The sequence below is a fragment of the Morchella sextelata genome, assembly GCF_020137385.1.
Source record: "Morchella sextelata strain SCLS chromosome Unknown scls_20, whole genome shotgun sequence".
NCBI classification, from domain to species: domain Eukaryota; kingdom Fungi; phylum Ascomycota; class Pezizomycetes; order Pezizales; family Morchellaceae; genus Morchella; species Morchella sextelata.
In genome coordinates this window covers 521,077-540,830 of record NW_025408635.1, presented here as the reverse complement: position 1 = coordinate 540,830, position 19,754 = coordinate 521,077, and the positions used below count along the sequence as shown (strand labels likewise).

Below are 19,754 nucleotides of genomic sequence, written 5' to 3'. Positions count from 1 at the left end.
AGTAGGGTGCGATGGTGGGGTGGGGGTGTATATTCTTTGGGGCTGTGGCCCGGCGGGTCCGGGTGGGTGTAGCTAGCTGGGATGGGATGGGCTGCCGGTGGTGGTGGCTGGTGTTGGTGGAGGGACGGGGTGGGAATAGAAATGGATTCTTTTTCACTTCTTTATGGAGGTTCATGGGTGGTCACTCGGTGGTGGTGGTGGAGGGTTTATGGGCTGCGTAGATCTAGATCTCCGGTTTGCAGTACTTAGAACTTCTTACTCCCGTTTTTCTTACCCTGCATGCTCTTTGAAAAACAACGACGTTTAACCAGCTAGCTACCTTAAAGGTAATGATGGGCACGAGACAAGACGAGACCATTTTACACCAAGTCTCGTCTTGTCTTGTCTCGCCCCACCATAGCCTTGGAAGTCTCGAGACCTGAGGTAAGTCTCGGGACGGATCTCGAGACTGTTATAAGCTAAACTCAATCCGGATTTGAGGTAAGAAGTTGTACCCAAATCCGTTAACGTTCACTTTTGAACAGGGACCAGAAATTCTTGACAATAAATTGTGGATAGAATTCGGGTCCAAAATGCACACTCGATTTTCAGAAGCCTGTATATGGGGAAATCTGAGCATGAGGAAGCCTAAATATTAGGAAGAGCCCTTGGTTTGGATCATTTAACATCACTCGGAAGTCTCGAGACTTATCTCGAGATTTGGAGAAAAACTCTCGAGACATCTCGTCTTGTCCCAGGGTCGTCTCGTCAGGTCTCGAGACTTAGTCTCGAGACTAAGTTTCGGGACTGTGAGTCTCGTGCCCATCATTACTTAAAGGAGAAGAGAAAAAAAAAGGCTAGCTAGAAGCTCCACCCAGCCCGGCCCTGAATCTCATTCTACAATAGACGAAAACATGGCCTGTTTGAGCTACATACATAGAAGGTCCAGTGCTTAATACCGACCCAGGCTTATTACTGCTCCCCACTAGGGGTCCTGGGCGGCGGAATTAGGTAAAGTGATATGCCGGCGAACTTGGTAGACGAACCCAGTGTTCTGGTCACAGTAACCTACGTAGCAGTAGTTATAATGACAAACCCGTAGTAGCCACCACCACCACCGAGGGGGGTTCTTGGACGGGGGAGAGGGAGGGAGGGCGGTGGTTCTAAATGGGCCTGGAACTAGCTGGAAATCACGGCGGTGTGTGGTTTGTGGGTTGTAGTACGACCGGCTTGGGCTGAGTAGATAGTGGGAATAGCTAGCTTTGAGAGCTATTTCTCGTGGCTTCGGGGGTGGGGAGTGGGCTTCGGGGGCTTCGAGAGCTGGCGGTGGAGTTGTGGCTGGCCCGGGGTTGGTTGAGACGGTGCTCTAAGGTGTGGGATATTCTAGATGGAAAATGGGGATGGATTGGATGGATAGATGCGCCCACCCGTACGGACAATCTTATCTACGTATAACCCAAGCTTGACAAAGTTTGCCTCCACTAATTCTCTTTTCTTCTTCCCTATGTTTTTACCCTTTATGATAGTTGTTGTTTCTCGCTCTCACGATTTGTCTATATCCCCGCAGCTCAAAAAAAAAAAAAAAAAAAAAAAAAAGAAGCTCCGTGAGGATTCGAACCCCTTCTTCCTATTATTTCTACCTATTCTAGCGAATCTCCAAGGTAGAATGTGCGCTGGAATGGATGGTAAAGATGTTCTTAGCGGTACCCGCTAGTAGACATCATTACTTGAAGTCGAAGTTGATTGATAAGAAAGATAAAGATCTGCGAGCCAAGCCCACTCTCCCTTGGCACCATAGAAAGGTAGAAATAAGATATTGGGTCTTGGAAGATCAAGTAATGTTAATGGACGCCGTACATATTAAGTACAGTCTAAAGGTCCCTTTATGGAACCATCGGCGAGGCTGGTGTGTTGTAAATTTGTGTTATCTACTGCGCTGCCGGTATGAACGCATTCGTTTCCTTTATCTGCGCGTTTGTTTTATGAAACTTGAGTTGATCATTTAGGTCTAATTTCTAAGTGAGTATTTCCAGCAAAAGTTTAATCTACCATTTAACAGATCATAAGTTTGGGTGTCTTTTCGTGTCAAACCAGCGAGCTGGGGACGGTGGTTATCGGTCAAGAGTAGATCAAAGTTTCACTCAGATACGTCCTCGCTTCCATCTTCTCCCGTTGTATCAGAAGTGGATGACTATAATGAGATATGGGTAGCCTATGTATCTTGTTGATCGATGTGATTGTCAATGTGACCAATCTGGCGAGGAGCGAGTGAGTCATAATGTATCACTCGACAGCACCACACACGTGGATGTCACGAGTTGCCTCGTGTACTTATCCGCAACAACCAACCTTAACCACCACGTGAATCAAATCAAACACAAACTTTGAACACCCAAGGACCACGCAGTCGCCCGCCCTATTAGCGGTACAATTCTATATGCTACCAGGGACGAAAGCCCGCTTGATTATTTATACACCGGCGTCCTACTATGCATACGCATCACTAACAACAACCTTCACCCACAAAGCACACCGACCACCTCTAACATAGGCCAGGAGTATGAGCGCTCCCCTTAAACACTTGTACCTCGATCATTTGTACCTCAACTTCGACATCCTGAAAAAGTACCAACGCAACCTGCTCGCCCACCAGAAGCATCTCACCGAGAACCTCGCATGTATGGCCCGCAGTGCCAGTCCCACTCTAACGGCTACCAAGGAGTCGCTAGCAGCGAAGCTGGATAAGCTGGAGGCCCAGATTAGCCATGCGGAGGGGAAGGCCGTGAAGCTGGAGAAGCAGATCTCGGAGGCGCTGGACGCGTATAAGAAGAGCCGGGATAGCGGTCCTCAGCCGGAGTCTGTACCGTAGGTGTTTTTGAACTGAGGGGTAGGATATAGTTGTAATTAAAGTTCTGGCATGGAGTAGGGCTGCAAGGTATTGAATAGGAAATATTGTCAAGTTAGGAAGGGGGAAAATTTTACCGAGTGATGGGCTATGACTACCGGCTCGGATTTCAGTCTGGCAGCACACTGATTGCTTTTTTTTTCGAAAACACCCCAAGCTGTGCCCAGAGAATAGTGCCGCGACGCCCATGATGTTGCATGCAGCTGGAGTAATATATCGACAGGTTCCAACAGGCCCACTGTGCGACCAAGCTGAAGCTGCGTATTCTAACCAAGCCCCCTATCGTATCGTTACAGACCGCTCTCGTTCTCGTATACTCTACTTATACGATAGTTATTGATGATGAGACTTACATCACACACTATAGCTATCCCACAACCACCCAATGAGAGCACGAGGAAGTGCAACGCAATCCGGCCATTTAGCCACGAGATTGCTCGCAACCGCCACGGCCGCAACCATCACTGCCCATCACTCGCCCACCCCCTCAACCACTCAACCACTCAACCCCTCTCGCCCCTCATCAATCCCTAACGATCCCCGGTAGGCCATACCCATCAGCCCCCCCTCAAATGACAGCCAACACTCTCTCCGCCTGCACTTTCTGGCCTGATTCGAGCCACGCGTAATCTCGGCTCGGTCTTCGGGCTCCGGTTCTCATCCCGGCAGCATAACCGTAATTTCCTTGATTAGGCCCATCGCTGCCGAATCGCACTTGACTCACAATCCCGAGAACGTTTGGTGCCAGGGATGTGTGTAACGGCGACCTCCAACCTTGGGTGGTGTGCGCCTAGCCATCCTCAGGCGAGCATCAACGTGGCTTGGTATGCACACGTCGATCTTGTGTGTTTGATCCTTGACCCTTGATTATGTAACTGGGAAGGAAAAGTCTGTAACAGTGTTAGTGCTGTGGCTGGTTTCGAACATCTTTGATAAGCATATAATCTGCCTAAACACATATACTATTATCTTGGTGATGTCATCAAGTTAGATCAGTTGAGGTTAATGATATCAACTAGTGTGGCTATAGTGTCAAATATATCATTGCCCACCAAACATTGGCAAGCCATCGCAGAAATCTCTATCAATCGCATCACAATTTCAATCATCAACACCATATTATATATACGTTAATGAACTCAAATCGAGTGAACCCCTCCCCAGTTAAAAAGTACAAAACAAGAAATCCTCCATAATGCCCAGCTAGAGAGGTAACGTGCATGCTGAGACCAGCATCCCGGAAAACAATATAAAAAAAAAAGAGAGAGAAAAAGAAAGAAAAAAGGAAAAACACCGTATTCCCGAACACCCGATTACTATCCATTTTTATAACACAAAAAGGCTTTCAGAAACAAGAAGGGAATAAAAAAAAAGTGATTACGAAAAATTACGAGTTAAATGAAGGGCAGCCATAGGCCAGTAAGAATAACAATGAAGTAAAAATATCAAAAAAGAGCCTGGATAAGCAAGCTGCAAAACCCTGTAAACACCTCAATAAGAAGAAGAAAGCCAACACGCTAATATATGAGAATGAAAATATCAAACCGCAAAACAATAAGCCGCCCTCAAACATTTTCAGTAGTACCGGTTTCAATACCGGCCTCGATTTTAAGCCTCTTTATGAGCCTTTCGTTCATTCTATACCACGTTCCACCATTGTTTTTCTTTACCAATGGGCTCTGTTTTATTGGTAGCCACCAATCCCAAATGCTATATCCTAGTACTTCTCTGAAATTATCAAGCATGTTGTCCAGCCTCCATGGGTTTTCTCCCTGTTTTGTATTGACGATAGCGAAGCATCTAGACTCTTGTCCTTCCTTAGGATGTTCGGGGAGATACACTCGGTGCACAAGTGGGCGACCTCCGGGTCCTGGTGCGGGTGGGGGGTTGGGGTCATGGATTGCAAGCTGGTACACCTTGACCGTGTGTGAGAGCGAATCGACTGTAGAGAGATTTCGATATATCATTTGTGTTGTCGAGATGGCCATCCCACAGGAGAAAAGTCCGAATAGACATGATCTGAGGATAGACATATCAGCAGGTGGAAGATAGAGGTTTGAAACGAAAATTCCTTACAGTCCGAGCGCAACCAGCCAGTTCGCGTCAACAGAACCACCATGGTTTTCTTTATGCTCATGGATGAAATATGCCAGCGAGATTATGAGGTACAGGCAGTAGAATGCGCCATACACGACGACTTGAAAGAAAAATTTGTAGGAAGACTCCGCCACGATGCCACCAACCCTGACCATGATAGTAATATCAGCATGACGGTCTTATTCATATTAAGTAGTAGACCCTAGGGAATTTACCAAGGGCAGAAATGGTCCATTTTGTACACGCATCGGTCGATTTCACTACAATGATGAGACCTGTCTGGTTTATAGCAGTTGCAGTGATAGCACCACTTGGGTCTGCCATTTGGTTCACAAACATACACATCCTTTCCATAAAAGTCCATACAGTTTTCTGGTTCCGGGAGTTCAGCGCGGGACTCAGCATCGAAGGCATCGTATGAATGCCCGTGAAGGGTACTGGAGGACGTCGTAGGTCTATCATTAGCTTGAGCTTGAGATTGGTGGATTACTGGTGGAGTGAGCGTGTATGAATTTGCAATTGGCGTCTCAGAAACTTCCCGACCTGGTTGTGCGACCGGCGGTGGAGGGGTTATATTCAGTTCTGGGATTGTGTTTTCTGTCACTGCTCCATCTGGATCATTTGTAAACACGCAGTCCTTGTGCACGATGTCTTTGGACAATAGGGGGTACCGATGGCGGCACGAGGGCGTGATGTACCTCTGTTTCCAAAGCTTCCTTGCTCTATCCGCGCACTACCAAGTCCCATCTCCGCGTCGCTATCACTAACGCCAAACTTCTCGTTTTTGATAGCCTCATCGGGGTCTTGGCCTTTCTCCACAAACCCTGGAGCCATACATATGGTCCATAAGACCCTCAGGTACGCAGCGACGAAAGGGAGAAAGAAGAAAAAGTAAAGAGCAATCGTAACGGCACCAGCAGCTGTTCGATGCTCAGAGAGTATTAGATATTTAACTATAGTTTCAGGTTAGTAAACGATCTCAAGGCTTATCTAGGCAAAGCTCCATTCTATACGCGGAATACTTGACGAAGGGGGAACACACTGCACACTAAAACAACCAGAACCCACGTTGCATAACCAGCAAGACCCGCCATTACAAAAGGCATGAAAGCCGCAACCCAGCGATTCATTGCATGTTTCCCGTTTCCCCTCTTCACTCTTCCCGTTACCTCTGTTGCCATCTCCAACTTGAAACACTGGCAGAGAGCTGAGAGAGAGCCAGGTTGGGAGCTAACCGCTCAAGGATCTGTCTCTCACTTTGCTTGACTAGAGCGTTCTCTAAGATCGTCGGTATATATCGAAACTAACTGAAGGGATCTATCTGGTGAGCTGGGTGGAATTATTGCGGCGTCGTTGATAGCAAGGTGTGGTTGTGGTTTAGGGAACCTGCGTAGTTCACGATGGGCGCGGCTACACACATACACGGCTTAGTCAGGGGACAAGCATCAATTCTGAGTTGGTAGTGGCTTGTGACCAAGACATCAATAGCCAAGCTCTGGGTCAGCCTGACGACAGGTGTCTCAAATTGAGTTTCGATTCTCCGCCGAGACGAGAAGAAAGGTTGAGAGTTGTACTAGGGGGGGGCAGGTATCACTAATAGTAGTAGAGGTACTATCTTCAAGGCATTATCATTTCCTCTAAAAGCCACAGCAGGGTGCTTCCTGGCCAAGCCACGATTATCAACCAGGATGGACGGACCGAGAACCGTTGTTTTCAAGAACATTCCTAAGGCAGAAGGTATGAAACCACAAGGATTTCTTGATATTCAAGCTGTTACGAGACTGTGTCACGCATAATTACACTGCTCCATGACTGAATCAGCCCCGAACAGTTATGTACCTGTATGCATACACTACATGTAACAACATCTAACCCCGTTCTGCAAACAGCCATGCTAAAGCTTATTTCCAGGTGTGCAGTAGCATCATAACCGGCATTCGGCGAAAGAAAAAAAAAAAAAAAAATTAATGATAAAAGAACTGGCCCCACTAGCTCTTGACAGCTCAGCCACATCCTATCGTTTCCCCCGCGCTCTTATCACGACATTTTCTGCATAAGAAATTTAAACATTTGTGCAATATTACGTACCAACAACCCATTTCTTTGGAGCGGTCCATTGTGGCCTTCAGGGAACTTTATAATCTTGAAAATACCCAGTAGATGACAATGTCTACAGAATATGAAGGAAAAGCATTGCAGTCTTCAAAGGAGAGAGGTACCAGATTTGGTATACCCATACTGGGATTATTCAAGTGTTAACTTAATTTAACACGGCGGACACGAACACGATGTTGAAAAGACAGGCCTGAACAGCTGGAAGCAGAGCCAGCAGGAATTAGCGTATTGCCTGTATCGGTCATGCCACTCTTGGTTAGCAATATACCTGCTGCCGCCTGCATAACAAAGGAAATTGTATCCCCCGCAAGAAGTATCATTACCTATTAAGGATTGATAGGTCTCTTTGGACTTTGGCAAGAACCATAAATCAAGTAAATCGTGGCAGCGTGGAGAGAAGGCCGAAGGACGGTTAAAACGCTTTGGAACCCAGAGGACCTAAACTACCAATGGATATAGTTCGGAAACATACCTATTGTCATCACTGGTAAATAGGATCACAGCTGTTGATTGTCCGACCTTTGAAATCTGCCTTGCAGCAGTCCAGGGAACTACTAATGGGGCGAATACGAACGCGAATAATGCCAGATACGATATCCACATGACTAAAACACATGGCAGCAGTACGCACCGATACAAAAATCCAAGGCAAATACCATTGCTGCGGTTCTGCTTGGGCTGCCGCCCCAGCGACTTATTGACCCTTGTGCTGCCTCGCTGGCTCCAATTTGACCAGCCATTTTACTGAAGTTGACTCTAATCTCGAAGCTCATCCGAAAGGAAGAAAGAGGGGGGGGGGGGTGGGGGTGGGGGTGGGATAATCAAAAGCGATGCATCCGCGTTGCTGAAAACGGAGATAGCAATAAAATCAGTTTCTCTTGCAATCACCAGAGCTACCTATGTAAGGCTCCATTAGGAAACTTTGCCTATTATCATCTTTATACGAACTTTGGCTTGCCAGAAAAGCCCACACCTTTTGCGATAATATATACCAGTGACATACCAATACTGATATATCTAAAATATTATGTGACCCGGAGATTTCCGCTTGCAATGACACAGACTGTGTAATATTCCGGAATGCTCATTCGTACCCGTACAAAGAAACTGTTCTTCGATTCGATGCACGAAGTACACAAAGAAGCATCATAAAAACAAAGAAACCACAAAACAGCCTGAACAGTTCGGGGCTCCAGAAGGACCCAAGCGGGGAATTAGCATTACCATTATCGGAAGAAACTGGGCAACAGCCTTGTGAGATGCACGTGCTCATAAGTACTTAGTGCTCGTACTGGTGATGAAGACAGCACTCTACTTATTTCATTGGGTACATCTGCATCGAGAGGGGCAGTAAGCGCAGCTTTGTCGTACATGAGTAGAGTCACATCAGGAGGCTTGGTTGTACAAGCAACGGCCGGCGCGGTAACCAACATCCCTAACATTCCAACAATTCGGGTTAGACCAAAATGGCGGAACTAACAAACTGGCGGAGGGGAGGCTTTTTGTATTCTTATTCGGTGCGATGGCTCGCTTCTCCTCGTGTGTACGGTATGATATCCAGCCGCACTTGGGGATAAAGGAACCATATAGGAAGCTTATCTTATTGAGGCCCTTAGTACCAAGCATCTGCTTCTTCATCTTCTGATCCTCTCCTCTACGCAAACATCATTGTTACCTCAAAACGATTTCTATTCCCTGTTTCTCATAATCAATTACCAATTACTCAATTATTTATCCAGCCCCGGCCGTAATATTAGCATAAACGCCACCCCCCACCAGTGGTCCTTCAGATATATATTCCCCGACGGAATCTTCAAGCTCAAAATTCTGCCCCCCTTCAAAGAAGATTTCTCCGAACAACTCAAGCGAACATGTCCTCAAATCGGCCTGACAGCAACTCCCAACAGATCCGTGCAGAATACCTCCTCGCCAATCCGGCTCCAGGAACATTTTTTAAACGTCACCTCCCCAACAGGCGTTTGCTGCTACAGCTCCAAAAGACGACTGTGGCAACTGATGGTACCCGAGGAAGACTAGTACCTGCATACGATGTCCGTTGCGGGGGGTCCTTCGTACGACGTCTAGCAGGGTGCTTCAGAAATGTCACCGCAAAAGACATCCTCATTGTCGCAACAGTGGACGGGGAAGAGGAAGATCTAGTTCAAAAGTCTGAGATCTTGGCCAGCATCAGAAGGGTCCCTGCCAAGAACCCAGAGGAACCTGAGAAGCTTCTTGTGAAGTTCTTTGATGAAGCGACTTGGAATTGTGAGAGATTGCCATCAGGAACATTTCAGTTCACACCTGCGAGTGGAGAGGATCCGAATATCCAAGCTTCGTGGGAGCCAGAGCCAGGGGCCTCGAAGGGCTATACTTTCAGTGTCACGACGGTATCTCCAGCAGCGACCCCACGATCACCAACGCCGAAATCGCCGAAATCGCCTGCCAAACCAAGGAATGTGTTGGCCCGTATGGATGCAGAGAATATACAAGTGTTTGGTGTTCGCCCGGCACCGAAGGGTTCTTTCTTAGGTAAGAAATTCAAATTCAGCCCTTCAGCCCTTCAGCCCCCAGGCTTGTCAAGCGAACGCGCGCCTAAGTGGTTGTTTCTTATTTAGGTAAAATAGACGAGAGGAATCTAGAAAGGATGGTGTTGGTGTCGGGAATGTGCATTCGGGCTTTACAGGGTTCGTTATAGACGAACGGTATCGATCACGGGATTGCCAGCTAATTATTAGATTCTTGTCAACGACCATGACATGTCTCATGCACCAACCATTCTCTGTTGGGTTTCTTTTGTCATTATTTGTTTTTTTATGGAGTTTGAGGATTGGATTGGGGTTTAGCGAGAGAAAAGTCTGGAGTCACCACGCTCATATCAATTTTTGCTATGTAAATGAAATTTTTGGTTAAGAAATCACTGTATATATAGATGGATAGATACTCTTAGGTATTGAGCACCGTTGTCACTTGTCTTATGACGCCAAGCTTAGGGTAATGCACATGTGGATGCCACGTGATATCGAAATCTATCAAGCCTCATGAACTGCACGTCACAGGAGTCCGGTGGAGAGAACAAAAACGTGCAGGTGAAATAAGCTTAAATATTTAGCGCGTATATGCATACCGGCTGCACGCGTTTGAGTTATGGTAACGCACGGAATTGTTTGTTCCACAGATGACACCACAGTCGTTAAATATGAGTGAGATTCCATGATTGAACGACTTTGGAAAAACATTAGCAGGTACACGCGGCTACACAGCACAAATAGTGAGTTCATGCCGTTACATTTTTCTTCACAATTCGGAATCAAACATGCGCCACAAGGGCTAGTAAAAAAGTACGGTGTCGGGGTTTTGTTTATATTTCGAGAAGCACCAAGATCCTTGATGATCTTGTTCTCATAATAATAAGGGGAGATGTATCTTGTACGGAGTAATACGGAGTTCCGCGAAATTTAGACAAAACTGGTATTCTAACCACAAAACCGCGGAACAGTATGTGCCGTACGCGTATATATATACGAGCCAGAACGAGCGTCTCTGCCAATAAATTCCTTATCCCGAGTCCTTTATCAATGGTTGTATCCTCACCAATCACTTGCATGAATTTGCTGCGGATTTTAGCCACCACAAAGAAGATTCTGCACTGACAGCTTAATTATAAGGTCTACGCGTACGGATAAGATTCAATATTTCTCCTTTTGTACGGAGGAGGGGGCGGGGGATCGCATACGAGTCCTTTTAGAGTTTCTGCAAAGTCTCAAGATCCTTGTCGACGTTGTTGCTCTTCCGATCCTCTCGAGTTCTAGGTGTTCTATTATAAGACTAAGATTTGGAACTCTATTTTATCCGGGAATCTTCAGGTATATTGTCTGGTGTAACATACATCTGTGAAAAGAGAGCTGAACTGTAGGGGATTTAATGATTGAGAACCAATATTCGGCGATTAGTTAGTACTAGTACTTTAAAAATCTATATATATATGGATCCCAGGCTTAAGGCGAGAGCCTATTACACTGATACTCCTGGGTTATTTAGAAACGGTATTCCGTATTCTTGATATCGCTTTTTTGTACTCGAACACTATGCGAACGCGAACCCGAATGCGATAGGAACACGACGGCTATGCGAGAGTTGAAATCTTGTCTTGTCAATTGCCACAGCCGATCTAAAAATCCGTATTAGCAGCATGGATATCTGGACCGTTAACTAGAGTAGCAGTATGTACATGTATATATGTATACGCGTGCGAGGGGGTGCTATTAAGGGAAGACTTAAACCCCGGACCTCCGGCTCATGCACTGTCATTTAGTGTATCGGCCACACAGCCTAAGCCAGTAGTTTCACACTCTTACCCACAGCAGTGCAGTGCAGATGTACGTAAACGCAAACGCGAATACGAAAACGAAAACAAAAAAAAAATCTACTAATGATAAACGATTTTTGGTTCAGCTGCGATAATGCTGGCAGTGCTGGCAGTAAATCAGGGACTCATTTAGCCCCGTTTGGTAATTAATGATTAGTTTAGTTAGCTAGTACGGACTTACGTAGAGTGATCTGGGACCGACCCCCTATAGCTGGTACCAGATTACCTCCCGTACTGCTTAATTTGATCTCGGTTAATCTTCTCTATTAGGGCTTTCTTTATTCTGACAGTTGGGAAATTGTATAAATACATATGTGATTATCTTCTAATTCTGCATCGACATAACCTTATAGTTCTGGTACCAAGCTCCTCGACTTTCTTTCAGATAGTATCTAATCCTACTTATAATATCAACATATCACACACCAAATCGGTAGTCAGAAATACATATTCATAGATACCAGGAAACATGAGCGAACACGGTGACTTCGTCTTCTACCACTACACACCCAATCTCTTCGCGGCGGTCCTCTTCACACTTCTTTTCGGAGCCTCGACAGGATACCACGCATTTCAACTCGTCCGTACACGAACATGGTCCTTCATTCCACTTCTTATCGGAGGAATATGTACTTTACTCCCTTCACTCGCCCCTCTATGCTCGACCAGCCATAAACTAACGATCTCCAAGTCCAGATAATGGGTTACATAGGTCGAATTCTCTCGCATTATGACACAGAATCTCTCGGGCCGTACATCATGCAAACACTTCTCCTCCTCGTAGCGCCCGCTCTTTTTGCCGCCTCAATCTACATGATTCTTGGCCGCCTCATTGCCCTCCTTGACGGAGAGAAACACTCCCTTATCAGGCTCAGATGGCTCACAAAGATCTTTGTTGCCGGTGACATTTTCAGTTTCACACTGCAGGCTGGTGGTACGTTTATCCATTGCCATAGAATAATCTCGAGTAGTATTCTAAAGATTCTAACCCAACTCCCTTTTAGGTGGTGGAATGATGGCCCAAGGCGCCGATGGCATGAAAAATGGCGAGAGACTGGTTCTCGTCGGTCTCTTCGTCCAAATCATCTTTTTTGGTTTCTTCTTCCTTGCCAGTGTCGTGTTCCATCGCCGGATCAACCGGAACCCGACCGGCGTCTCGCTATCCCTCGCCAATTCAGCATTTAGCTTCAAGACCAGCTGGATAGGGCTTCTGTATGCTCTGTATGCCTCTTCAGTGGCGATCCTAATCAGGAGCATCTTTAGAACCATTGAGTATATCCAGGGTAACTCGGGATATCTGCTGAAGAATGAGATTTGGTTGTACTTGTTTGACGCAGTACTGATGCTGGCGGTTATGGTCATCTTTAACTGGGTTTATCCGGCTGCTGTTTTGCAAGAGAGAAGGCCAGTGAGGTCTCGTGAGGGCTACGAGTGCGAGGATAACTCAACGGAGATGGCATAGTTCTGGACTTGGTTTTCTTTTGGCGAAAAGACTTCTTTTGTTTAATTATAAATGCGATGTATGGTGAGGTTACTCATCTAGATTTCCTTTGAAACCTCTTTTTAATTTCCTACCTAAAAATTATGCCTATTAGCTAGTAGTAATTAGATAACGGTCACCATAGCCTTTACAAGTCACTTGGGAACGATTTCTGTTAATTTCATCATGATTTATCACTCGTCATCGGCCGCATGTATTATTGGATGATTGATTGATTGATTGCTTGCATGGATTATTGAAGATATAAGAGGCTTGTTTTTGCTTCAATGTGCATACGTAAAACACCGCGAACCAATACCATTTATCTCTAAAATATCTTTAATATTCTCTCGTACTGGATATATAAAGACAATGTTGACGTCTTATGACGTTTTATCCAGGCCCGGGTACGTAGGAACACACTAGCTAGAAACATGATTAAAATATGGTAAAGTACCACGTTTCAACACCGGCCGATCGCGATCAAAGCTTTGTGCTTATTTCGCATGCGAATTTACTTGCACATTCACTCTCGAACTCTTTTATACGGACTTATATAGGGTGATACAACAGAAGGCTGTCAATTAAATAAGAAGAAAAATTGTAGGCCAGTGCACTTATACCCTGACAAATAAAAATAGCCCTCCCTTTGATTCCGGAGGATTAGATTTCCGACTCCGATTCGGGCCGTCATATCATCCTAGTAGTAGTGTCAAGTATTTGTTAAGCTAACTAATCAGAAGTTGCAAGCATAGCATGGGGGGCTTTTGCTTTTCTTTTGATGAGCAGTACCTTTAGGTATATATATCAGACCTGCTATGTAGATAGAGCACGGGTTACGGGTTACAAAAGACGTTGCTGCGATACCTCATCAGGGTATCCACTAGAGCTAAATTATAAAGGACCGCGTGCTGGGGCACTCTATCTATACCTTTGCTCTCAAATAGGATATGATCAAAGGGTATTCGTGAGTTATAATTATAGGGCAGACTGTAGTGAGAAAAATATTGCGCATGCACTTCTCTCACATTCATAGAAGCTTATTTTGGTGTATTCTTCATAGGTTCTCACTCGGTACTACATGACTTCGAGGCCACCAGGTCTTTTAGATGGGAATAGAACTCAGCGACTTAGGAATCCGAATCTTTTATCTAGTTCAGTTTTTAAATTGGTGATACAAGAAATACGACGACAATGTAACGGTCATCTAAGTACTAGCAATAATAGACTAGCTCCCCTCGACGATCAGCGCACCTACTCCAATGGGTATTGGAGGAACGTATTAGCCCTGGGTGTACCTCTGCGACTCATTGAGGCGGTGGGGCGCGCTTGCCGATGGGAATTGGCATAGCTCAAGCTCTGACATAACTATCGTGCCAAAAGATAAACCCACAAGATATATCTGGAATGTTTTTTGTATTCTCGTCACTCTAAATTGAACTATACAAGGAACTACCTTAATGATCCTCCCCGCACGGCACCCCGAGTTAATTAGGGGAACAAGGCCAGAATGTAAAATGAATACAAGAATGTAAAGTTACAAGAAATAAGAATGAAAGTGAGTTTATAAACTTTCACAACCATTAAGATAATGCCCGGAACCCTATTTATGTGAAACCCAGTATCCATGGTGCTAAAATGAGCTCAAAAAAATGCTTTCCGAAATCGAAGAATGACTCAATATACCGGCGGGAGAATGAAGTGGTAAAATACCACTGTTCGCCTCATTGAAATTTACAGTCTCACGTATAAGAGAAAGAAGAAGAGCCCCGCTGCTGGTGATGTTGATGCTGGGATGTTTGAGGAGGCTGAGATGGGGGCAATTTCAATACCCTCGTATCGTCACCAAGAAACTGTCTACGGTAAGACGCGATACCAGTCACGACAGTCTCAAAATCTTTGATCCCCTGCTCACGCATAGACGCAATCGTCTGCCTGAGACCACGGTTGTAGTTGTTGCGCTCCTCCTCAGTAGAGCCTTCAACAACAGATGCAAGTTCGACAAGAATTTCATCATCTAATATCCGGCAGTTATTAGCCACACTTTGAGGATATCATAGAACCCAGTGAGAGAGAATGGGGAAGGATATACCTGGCATCTCAATCTGCCTTTTATGTTGCCCCAAGCAGCTGGTGTCACTGCAGATGCCACCGCTAAGTTCCCACCTGCAAAGCGGTTTTGTAGGGTCGATGCGGTTCGAAAACGTTAAGCTCCTGTAACCACCTGGGCAAAAGGCGAGGAAGTTCGGGTGGTACCGAAAAGATTTGAAGCTAGTCAGTGGTGACTTGTAAGGTGTGAAGACGTGTTCAGGTTGTCTTTGGATCTTCTGATCTCCCTGTTTCTTGGTAACGCTCACGGCAGCGGTTGTAGAAGTGATCTATTGAAATCCAAAGGAAATAGCCAATCACGAGCAAAGTGAGAGCAAGGAACTATTGTCAGCCAACACCGGATCTTATTAAAAGTAAAGCGAGCTGTAAAAATAGAAGGGTGTATAGGTAAAGTGGTCTTGTTGCAAACCTTGGCGGGGTCCACGAGCTCCTTGGCCTGTTTTCTTTGCTCGGGCACTGAGATTTGTAGATTAGCTTCCTCCAGATCTACGGCACTGCTATTTGCCGGTTTTTCTTGAATGTCGTCCAACATCTGATAAGTGGTTGGCATGGCAGGTCTCGGTTTTTGCTCTTCTAGAACTGCTGGCTCTACTTGCGGTTGATCCTCGTCACTGTCATCTTCTTCCTCGTCTGAGGTTTCGTCCGCTTCACTGCTTGATTCTGTATTCATCTCTTTACCCTTTTCCTGATCCTCATCTTCATCGCTGCTAGCGTCCATGTCAACATCATCGACGTTCGTGTCATTTTTGTTTACCTTTTCGGTCTCAAACATCTTTTGGTCGACATCCATCGCATCATCTGAGGTGTTTGTCGATACAGGTGATGATACAACCGAGGAACGACTGATAACGACTTCGGTTCTATCCATTCCTGGCGCTTGAACCTGCTCATGACTTACCGTCCCGTCCCCTTTAATCCCGAGGTCCATATCATCCCCCATCACAACATCATCCGTTACATCCGTTACCTTTTGTTGGCGATCCGCCAAGACGCCTGTTTGTGACAGTTGTTCATGTGGGGATGATTTCTGGTCGTCTTTCAAGGTCGCGTGGTCAACTGTGATAATACAAACTCAATACATAAGCGGTTGCTCGATATGAGGGTGTTTAAGGTTAGGATCAAGAGGATTTAAGAAGCTGCGTTAACCCGATAAGAGCCACCAGTAGTGGATGGTGTGGTAAAAGATTATGCGGAGAGTCTTACCTTCGATTTCCTCCATAGCCTTCTTCAATTGCTCAATTTCCTCTTTCTTCTTAGAAATGGCGTTTGTTGCAATTTCATCGCACTCTCCTTTAGCATCTGCCTTCTTATCTGCCGCTTTCTCCATGGCTGCTAACTCTGCTCTTAAGGCCTCCTTCTTCGCTTCCATCTCCTCCTCTTCACGTCGCATTCTTGCTAATTCCTGTAAAACCCTCTCTTTTGCCAACATCTTCTTCAGCCTTTCGTTCTCGGTTTCTTTCAGCTGCTTTTCCTTCTCCTCCCTCGCGCGTTGCCTAATTTTCGCAGCTTCAATTTCTTCAGCCTCTTTCCTCTTTTTTTTGGCCTCAGCTTTCTCAATCTCCTCGATTTCTGTTAAGAGGGCATCAATTTTTTTCTTTTGTTCCCTTTTCTGCAATTCCTTGAGCCTGGTAGCTTCCGCCTTTGCCCTGGCGTGTGCCTCCTTGACTTGAATGAGCATCTTTTGCCTTTCAACTTCCACTTTGCGTTTGATTTCGTCTTGTTTCTTAACATTATCAAGAGCCGACGAGACCGCCATGGCTACATCGGTTACCTGCTGTTGCTGCACTTGCGTAAGAGGGGATGGGTCACTTGGTTCCGCTCCAGTGTTTGGAGTTTCAATTGATGTTGGTGTCGATAACCCGGTTTTTGCAATAAGCTTTTTCTTCTCCTGCGCCTTTTGAATGGCTTCTTTCAGAGCTCTGATCTGCTCCTCTTTAGCTTGAAGCGCTTTTGCCGAGTCAAGCTTCGAAGTGCCATTGCTAGAAAAGCCCCCAACAGGGGTTGTTTGACTGGGGCGGAGACGTGGCGGGGTAATATTCCCACTCCTTTTATCTGTGCCGCAAGGCGTTGAGCGAGAGGTGCCTGAACCATTTAATGAGCCCTCCTCCTCCTCTTCCTCTTCGTCATCAGATATGTCAATGATTAGCTCTACGTTTCTATGGTCACCAAACTTTCGTTTAGTTGTCGGCATAGGCTCCGAATACATATCAGATGCAACCGGTCTCTTCCTACGGTGAATGTAGGGCCGCTCTGGGGAAGGTGCTTTGGTTGGAGTAGATATATTAGATACCGCAGCAATTGCGGTTGATTGTCTGGAGGTGGACACTGGTTCAAGTGGATCTTTCATGATGATATCGCCCTGTGGAGGCACAACTCCTGGAGTAGGGCGAGACTCCGAATAAGAACCATCTAGCTGTGTGAGCAATAAGCCAGGAATTCTAGGCACTTCCGGCTTGGGTGGAGACAAAGGTGGTGCTCTGGCAATGGCCGCTACCACAGGAGTAGACGATATAGGTGTGAGTGGAAGACCAGGGGAAGCAGATTTACCAGGAAGACCCATCTCGTTAATCTTCCTTCGAACCACTTCCTTTTTGGCTTCAACTTCTGCAAGTCTTCTTTTTCTTTCTTCCTCTTCTTTTGCTGCTTCACGCTGACGAACTAGCTCTGCAGCTTTAGCCTCGGCTTCTTTTCGTTCCCTATCCCGTGCGTCTTTCTCGAGTTGTTTGCGGATTGCTTGCGCATCCTTATCAATCTCCATTCTATCGGATGATTTATCTCTTGATTTGACTTTAGAACCCGCTACTTGTGGATGATCAATATCACCACTTGGGGGTGGTGAAGGTGTTTCTGGTGGGATCGGAAGTCCGATAGAAGTATATACCATCTTTAAAACATTTGGATCAATCTCGTAATTGTCGACCATATACCCCCAGGTAACTCTAAGGGGAAGCATATTCAATACGGCCCGCTGAGCTTCACTGCGCAGTTCCGTCAAAGTCCTTGTCGGTTCCAATGGGGAATGGGGAGTAGAAGGATGCGTGGGGCTACCACCTACAAGCATTCCTTTCGAGGCCACATGAAACGAAGCTGAGAAATTGTTAGGCCCAGATGGAGATGATGACATCGCCCCTGATCCTGAAGCTCGAAAATTTCCTAACCAAAGAAAAATGTCAGTATAAACCAAAGTTTCAATTCAATGGCTGTAAAGCGACTCTTTCTCTCCAAACTTCTTAAACCTTAAGGAAGCGAGAGAACGAGCCACAAAATAAATGCATCAAACCTGTTCTATCTCCCGTACCTTTTGGTTGACTATGCGGATTGAATCTTTTATCGCGTTGATCACCTTCTAGAGCTTTAGATGATGTAGTAAAGGAATTGTCAAAGGATCTTTTTTGACTTGCGGGCCAACCTTGTGATGTATGTGACGCAGCTTCCCTGCGATAAGGTTCGTTCCTGGAGTTTATACAGAACAAGTTAGCGAGACTTCCCTGGAAAACCCCCGCCGGCCCTAGGTTCTTACCACGTCTGCGAACGGGATATTGGTAAATTATTTGAGGTTTCACTGTTGATTCTCATACCTATATTTTCTTTTAGCATTTGGTTTTTTTATTTTCGTCGTGATTTGTACGGATGTACCGTGCGAAACAAAATTCTTGCCTTGCTGATTTTCAACACCTCGATCTCGTTGACTGCTTTCAGAACGATTATTGCGCTTTTTAGAATGTTGCCCCTCAATATCTTCCGCATCCGAAAGTTCCCCTTCCTCTCTATCTTCAAGTAAGCTGTCGTCGCTCCGGTTATTTTGTTTACTCAGTCCCGATGGGGGCGCGTGCATTATCTTTTGAGTAGAGTTGGAAGCGGTGGATGGGATATTAGAGGGTAGCTGTCGAGACGCGCTGTTAATATTGGTAAACTTAGGCATATACATTGGCGATTGAAGCGCCGGTGAAGGCAATGCAGTATTATTACTGCCAGCACTGTTGATGCTCAATTTCCGCAGGTCCTGATTTAGGCTAGGTGGACCCCTCGGAGCAGGAAGTGGAAAGCCACCAAATGCTGGAGTCGGGGGGTAGTTCGTCATCGCAGACGAGATGCGAAAACAAAGCTATTGATGATATTCAGAAATGTTAAAGAAGGTGTGATGCCTGGAAGCGAATGTGACGACAAGAGGGAGAACAGTGAGGGAAGGAAGTGGTTGATGACTAGGATAGCGGCGAGAGATGTGGCCCGTGTTGTTTCAGTCACTAGGGCAAGGGAACACAGGTAGAACCCAGAACTAGCAGAAAGAGATGGACAATCCAAATGTATGCTGCGTCTGACAGTGATATAAGTGAATACCATGCGGGGATTTGTGACCCGATTTTATATCTGCTTTAAAATTACTTCCTGATAGGTTATTGGTGTTATTGGCGAAATAGTCGGTTTTTTCTCCCTGCCTTTTAACAGCTGAAGTCTTCTCTTTTCGATCTTTCTCCTTTCATACTTTTAGTTCCTCTTCCCCTGCCTCCTTCCACCTTTTGCACACAATCTCTGTTGATCGGATGAATGATAGTTTGACGTTGAAGAGAGGAAAGACTGGTCGCAGTAGAGTTGCTTTCGAAGCTGATTATATAAGTTCTGCTCTAAGGTAAAGACTAATTAAAGCCCGAAGCGGGGAAGCGTTGTGTAACGGCAGTACCGTAGACAGTTACCGCTTAACGAGG

General features: G+C 45.7%; 5 protein-coding genes across 5 annotated transcripts; 3 read left to right on the top strand and 2 right to left on the bottom strand.

The window, feature by feature from the left end:
- Positions 1-2,539: 2,539 nt before the first annotated feature.
- H6S33_006353 (uncharacterized protein) lies at positions 2,540-2,848 on the top strand (the record flags this gene model as incomplete). The annotated part of the gene is made up of 1 exon (XM_044837694.1): positions 2,540-2,848. One exon carries the CDS (start codon positions 2,540-2,542, stop codon positions 2,846-2,848), a length of 309 nt encoding a protein of 102 aa, XP_044689880.1.
- A 1,601-nt stretch (positions 2,849-4,449) lies between these two features.
- H6S33_006352 (uncharacterized protein) lies at positions 4,450-6,162 on the bottom strand (the record flags this gene model as incomplete). The annotated part of the gene is made up of 6 exons (XM_044837693.1): positions 4,450-4,903; positions 4,961-5,128; positions 5,197-5,241; positions 5,323-5,593; positions 5,680-5,934; positions 6,024-6,162. The coding sequence occupies 6 exons, from the start codon at positions 6,160-6,162 to the stop codon at positions 4,450-4,452; spliced, it is 1,332 nt and encodes a 443-aa protein (XP_044689879.1).
- Positions 6,163-8,967: 2,805 nt separating this feature from the next.
- H6S33_006351 (uncharacterized protein) lies at positions 8,968-9,791 on the top strand (the record flags this gene model as incomplete). The annotated part of the gene is made up of 2 exons (XM_044837692.1): positions 8,968-9,625; positions 9,712-9,791. 2 exons carry the CDS (start codon positions 8,968-8,970, stop codon positions 9,789-9,791), a joined length of 738 nt encoding a protein of 245 aa, XP_044689878.1.
- A 2,140-nt stretch (positions 9,792-11,931) lies between these two features.
- On the top strand, positions 11,932-12,924 carry H6S33_006350 (uncharacterized protein; the record flags this gene model as incomplete). Its single annotated transcript, XM_044837691.1, has 3 exons — positions 11,932-12,091; positions 12,154-12,396; positions 12,467-12,924. The coding sequence occupies 3 exons, from the start codon at positions 11,932-11,934 to the stop codon at positions 12,922-12,924; spliced, it is 861 nt and encodes a 286-aa protein (XP_044689877.1).
- A 1,760-nt stretch (positions 12,925-14,684) lies between these two features.
- On the bottom strand, positions 14,685-19,132 carry H6S33_006349 (uncharacterized protein; the record flags this gene model as incomplete). Its single annotated transcript, XM_044838039.1, has 9 exons — positions 14,685-14,959; positions 15,035-15,320; positions 15,461-16,107; positions 16,255-18,204; positions 18,350-18,394; positions 18,461-18,504; positions 18,572-18,629; positions 18,688-18,818; positions 18,885-19,132. 9 exons carry the CDS (start codon positions 19,130-19,132, stop codon positions 14,685-14,687), a joined length of 3,684 nt encoding a protein of 1,227 aa, XP_044689876.1.
- Between the last annotated feature and the right edge of the window lie 622 nt (positions 19,133-19,754).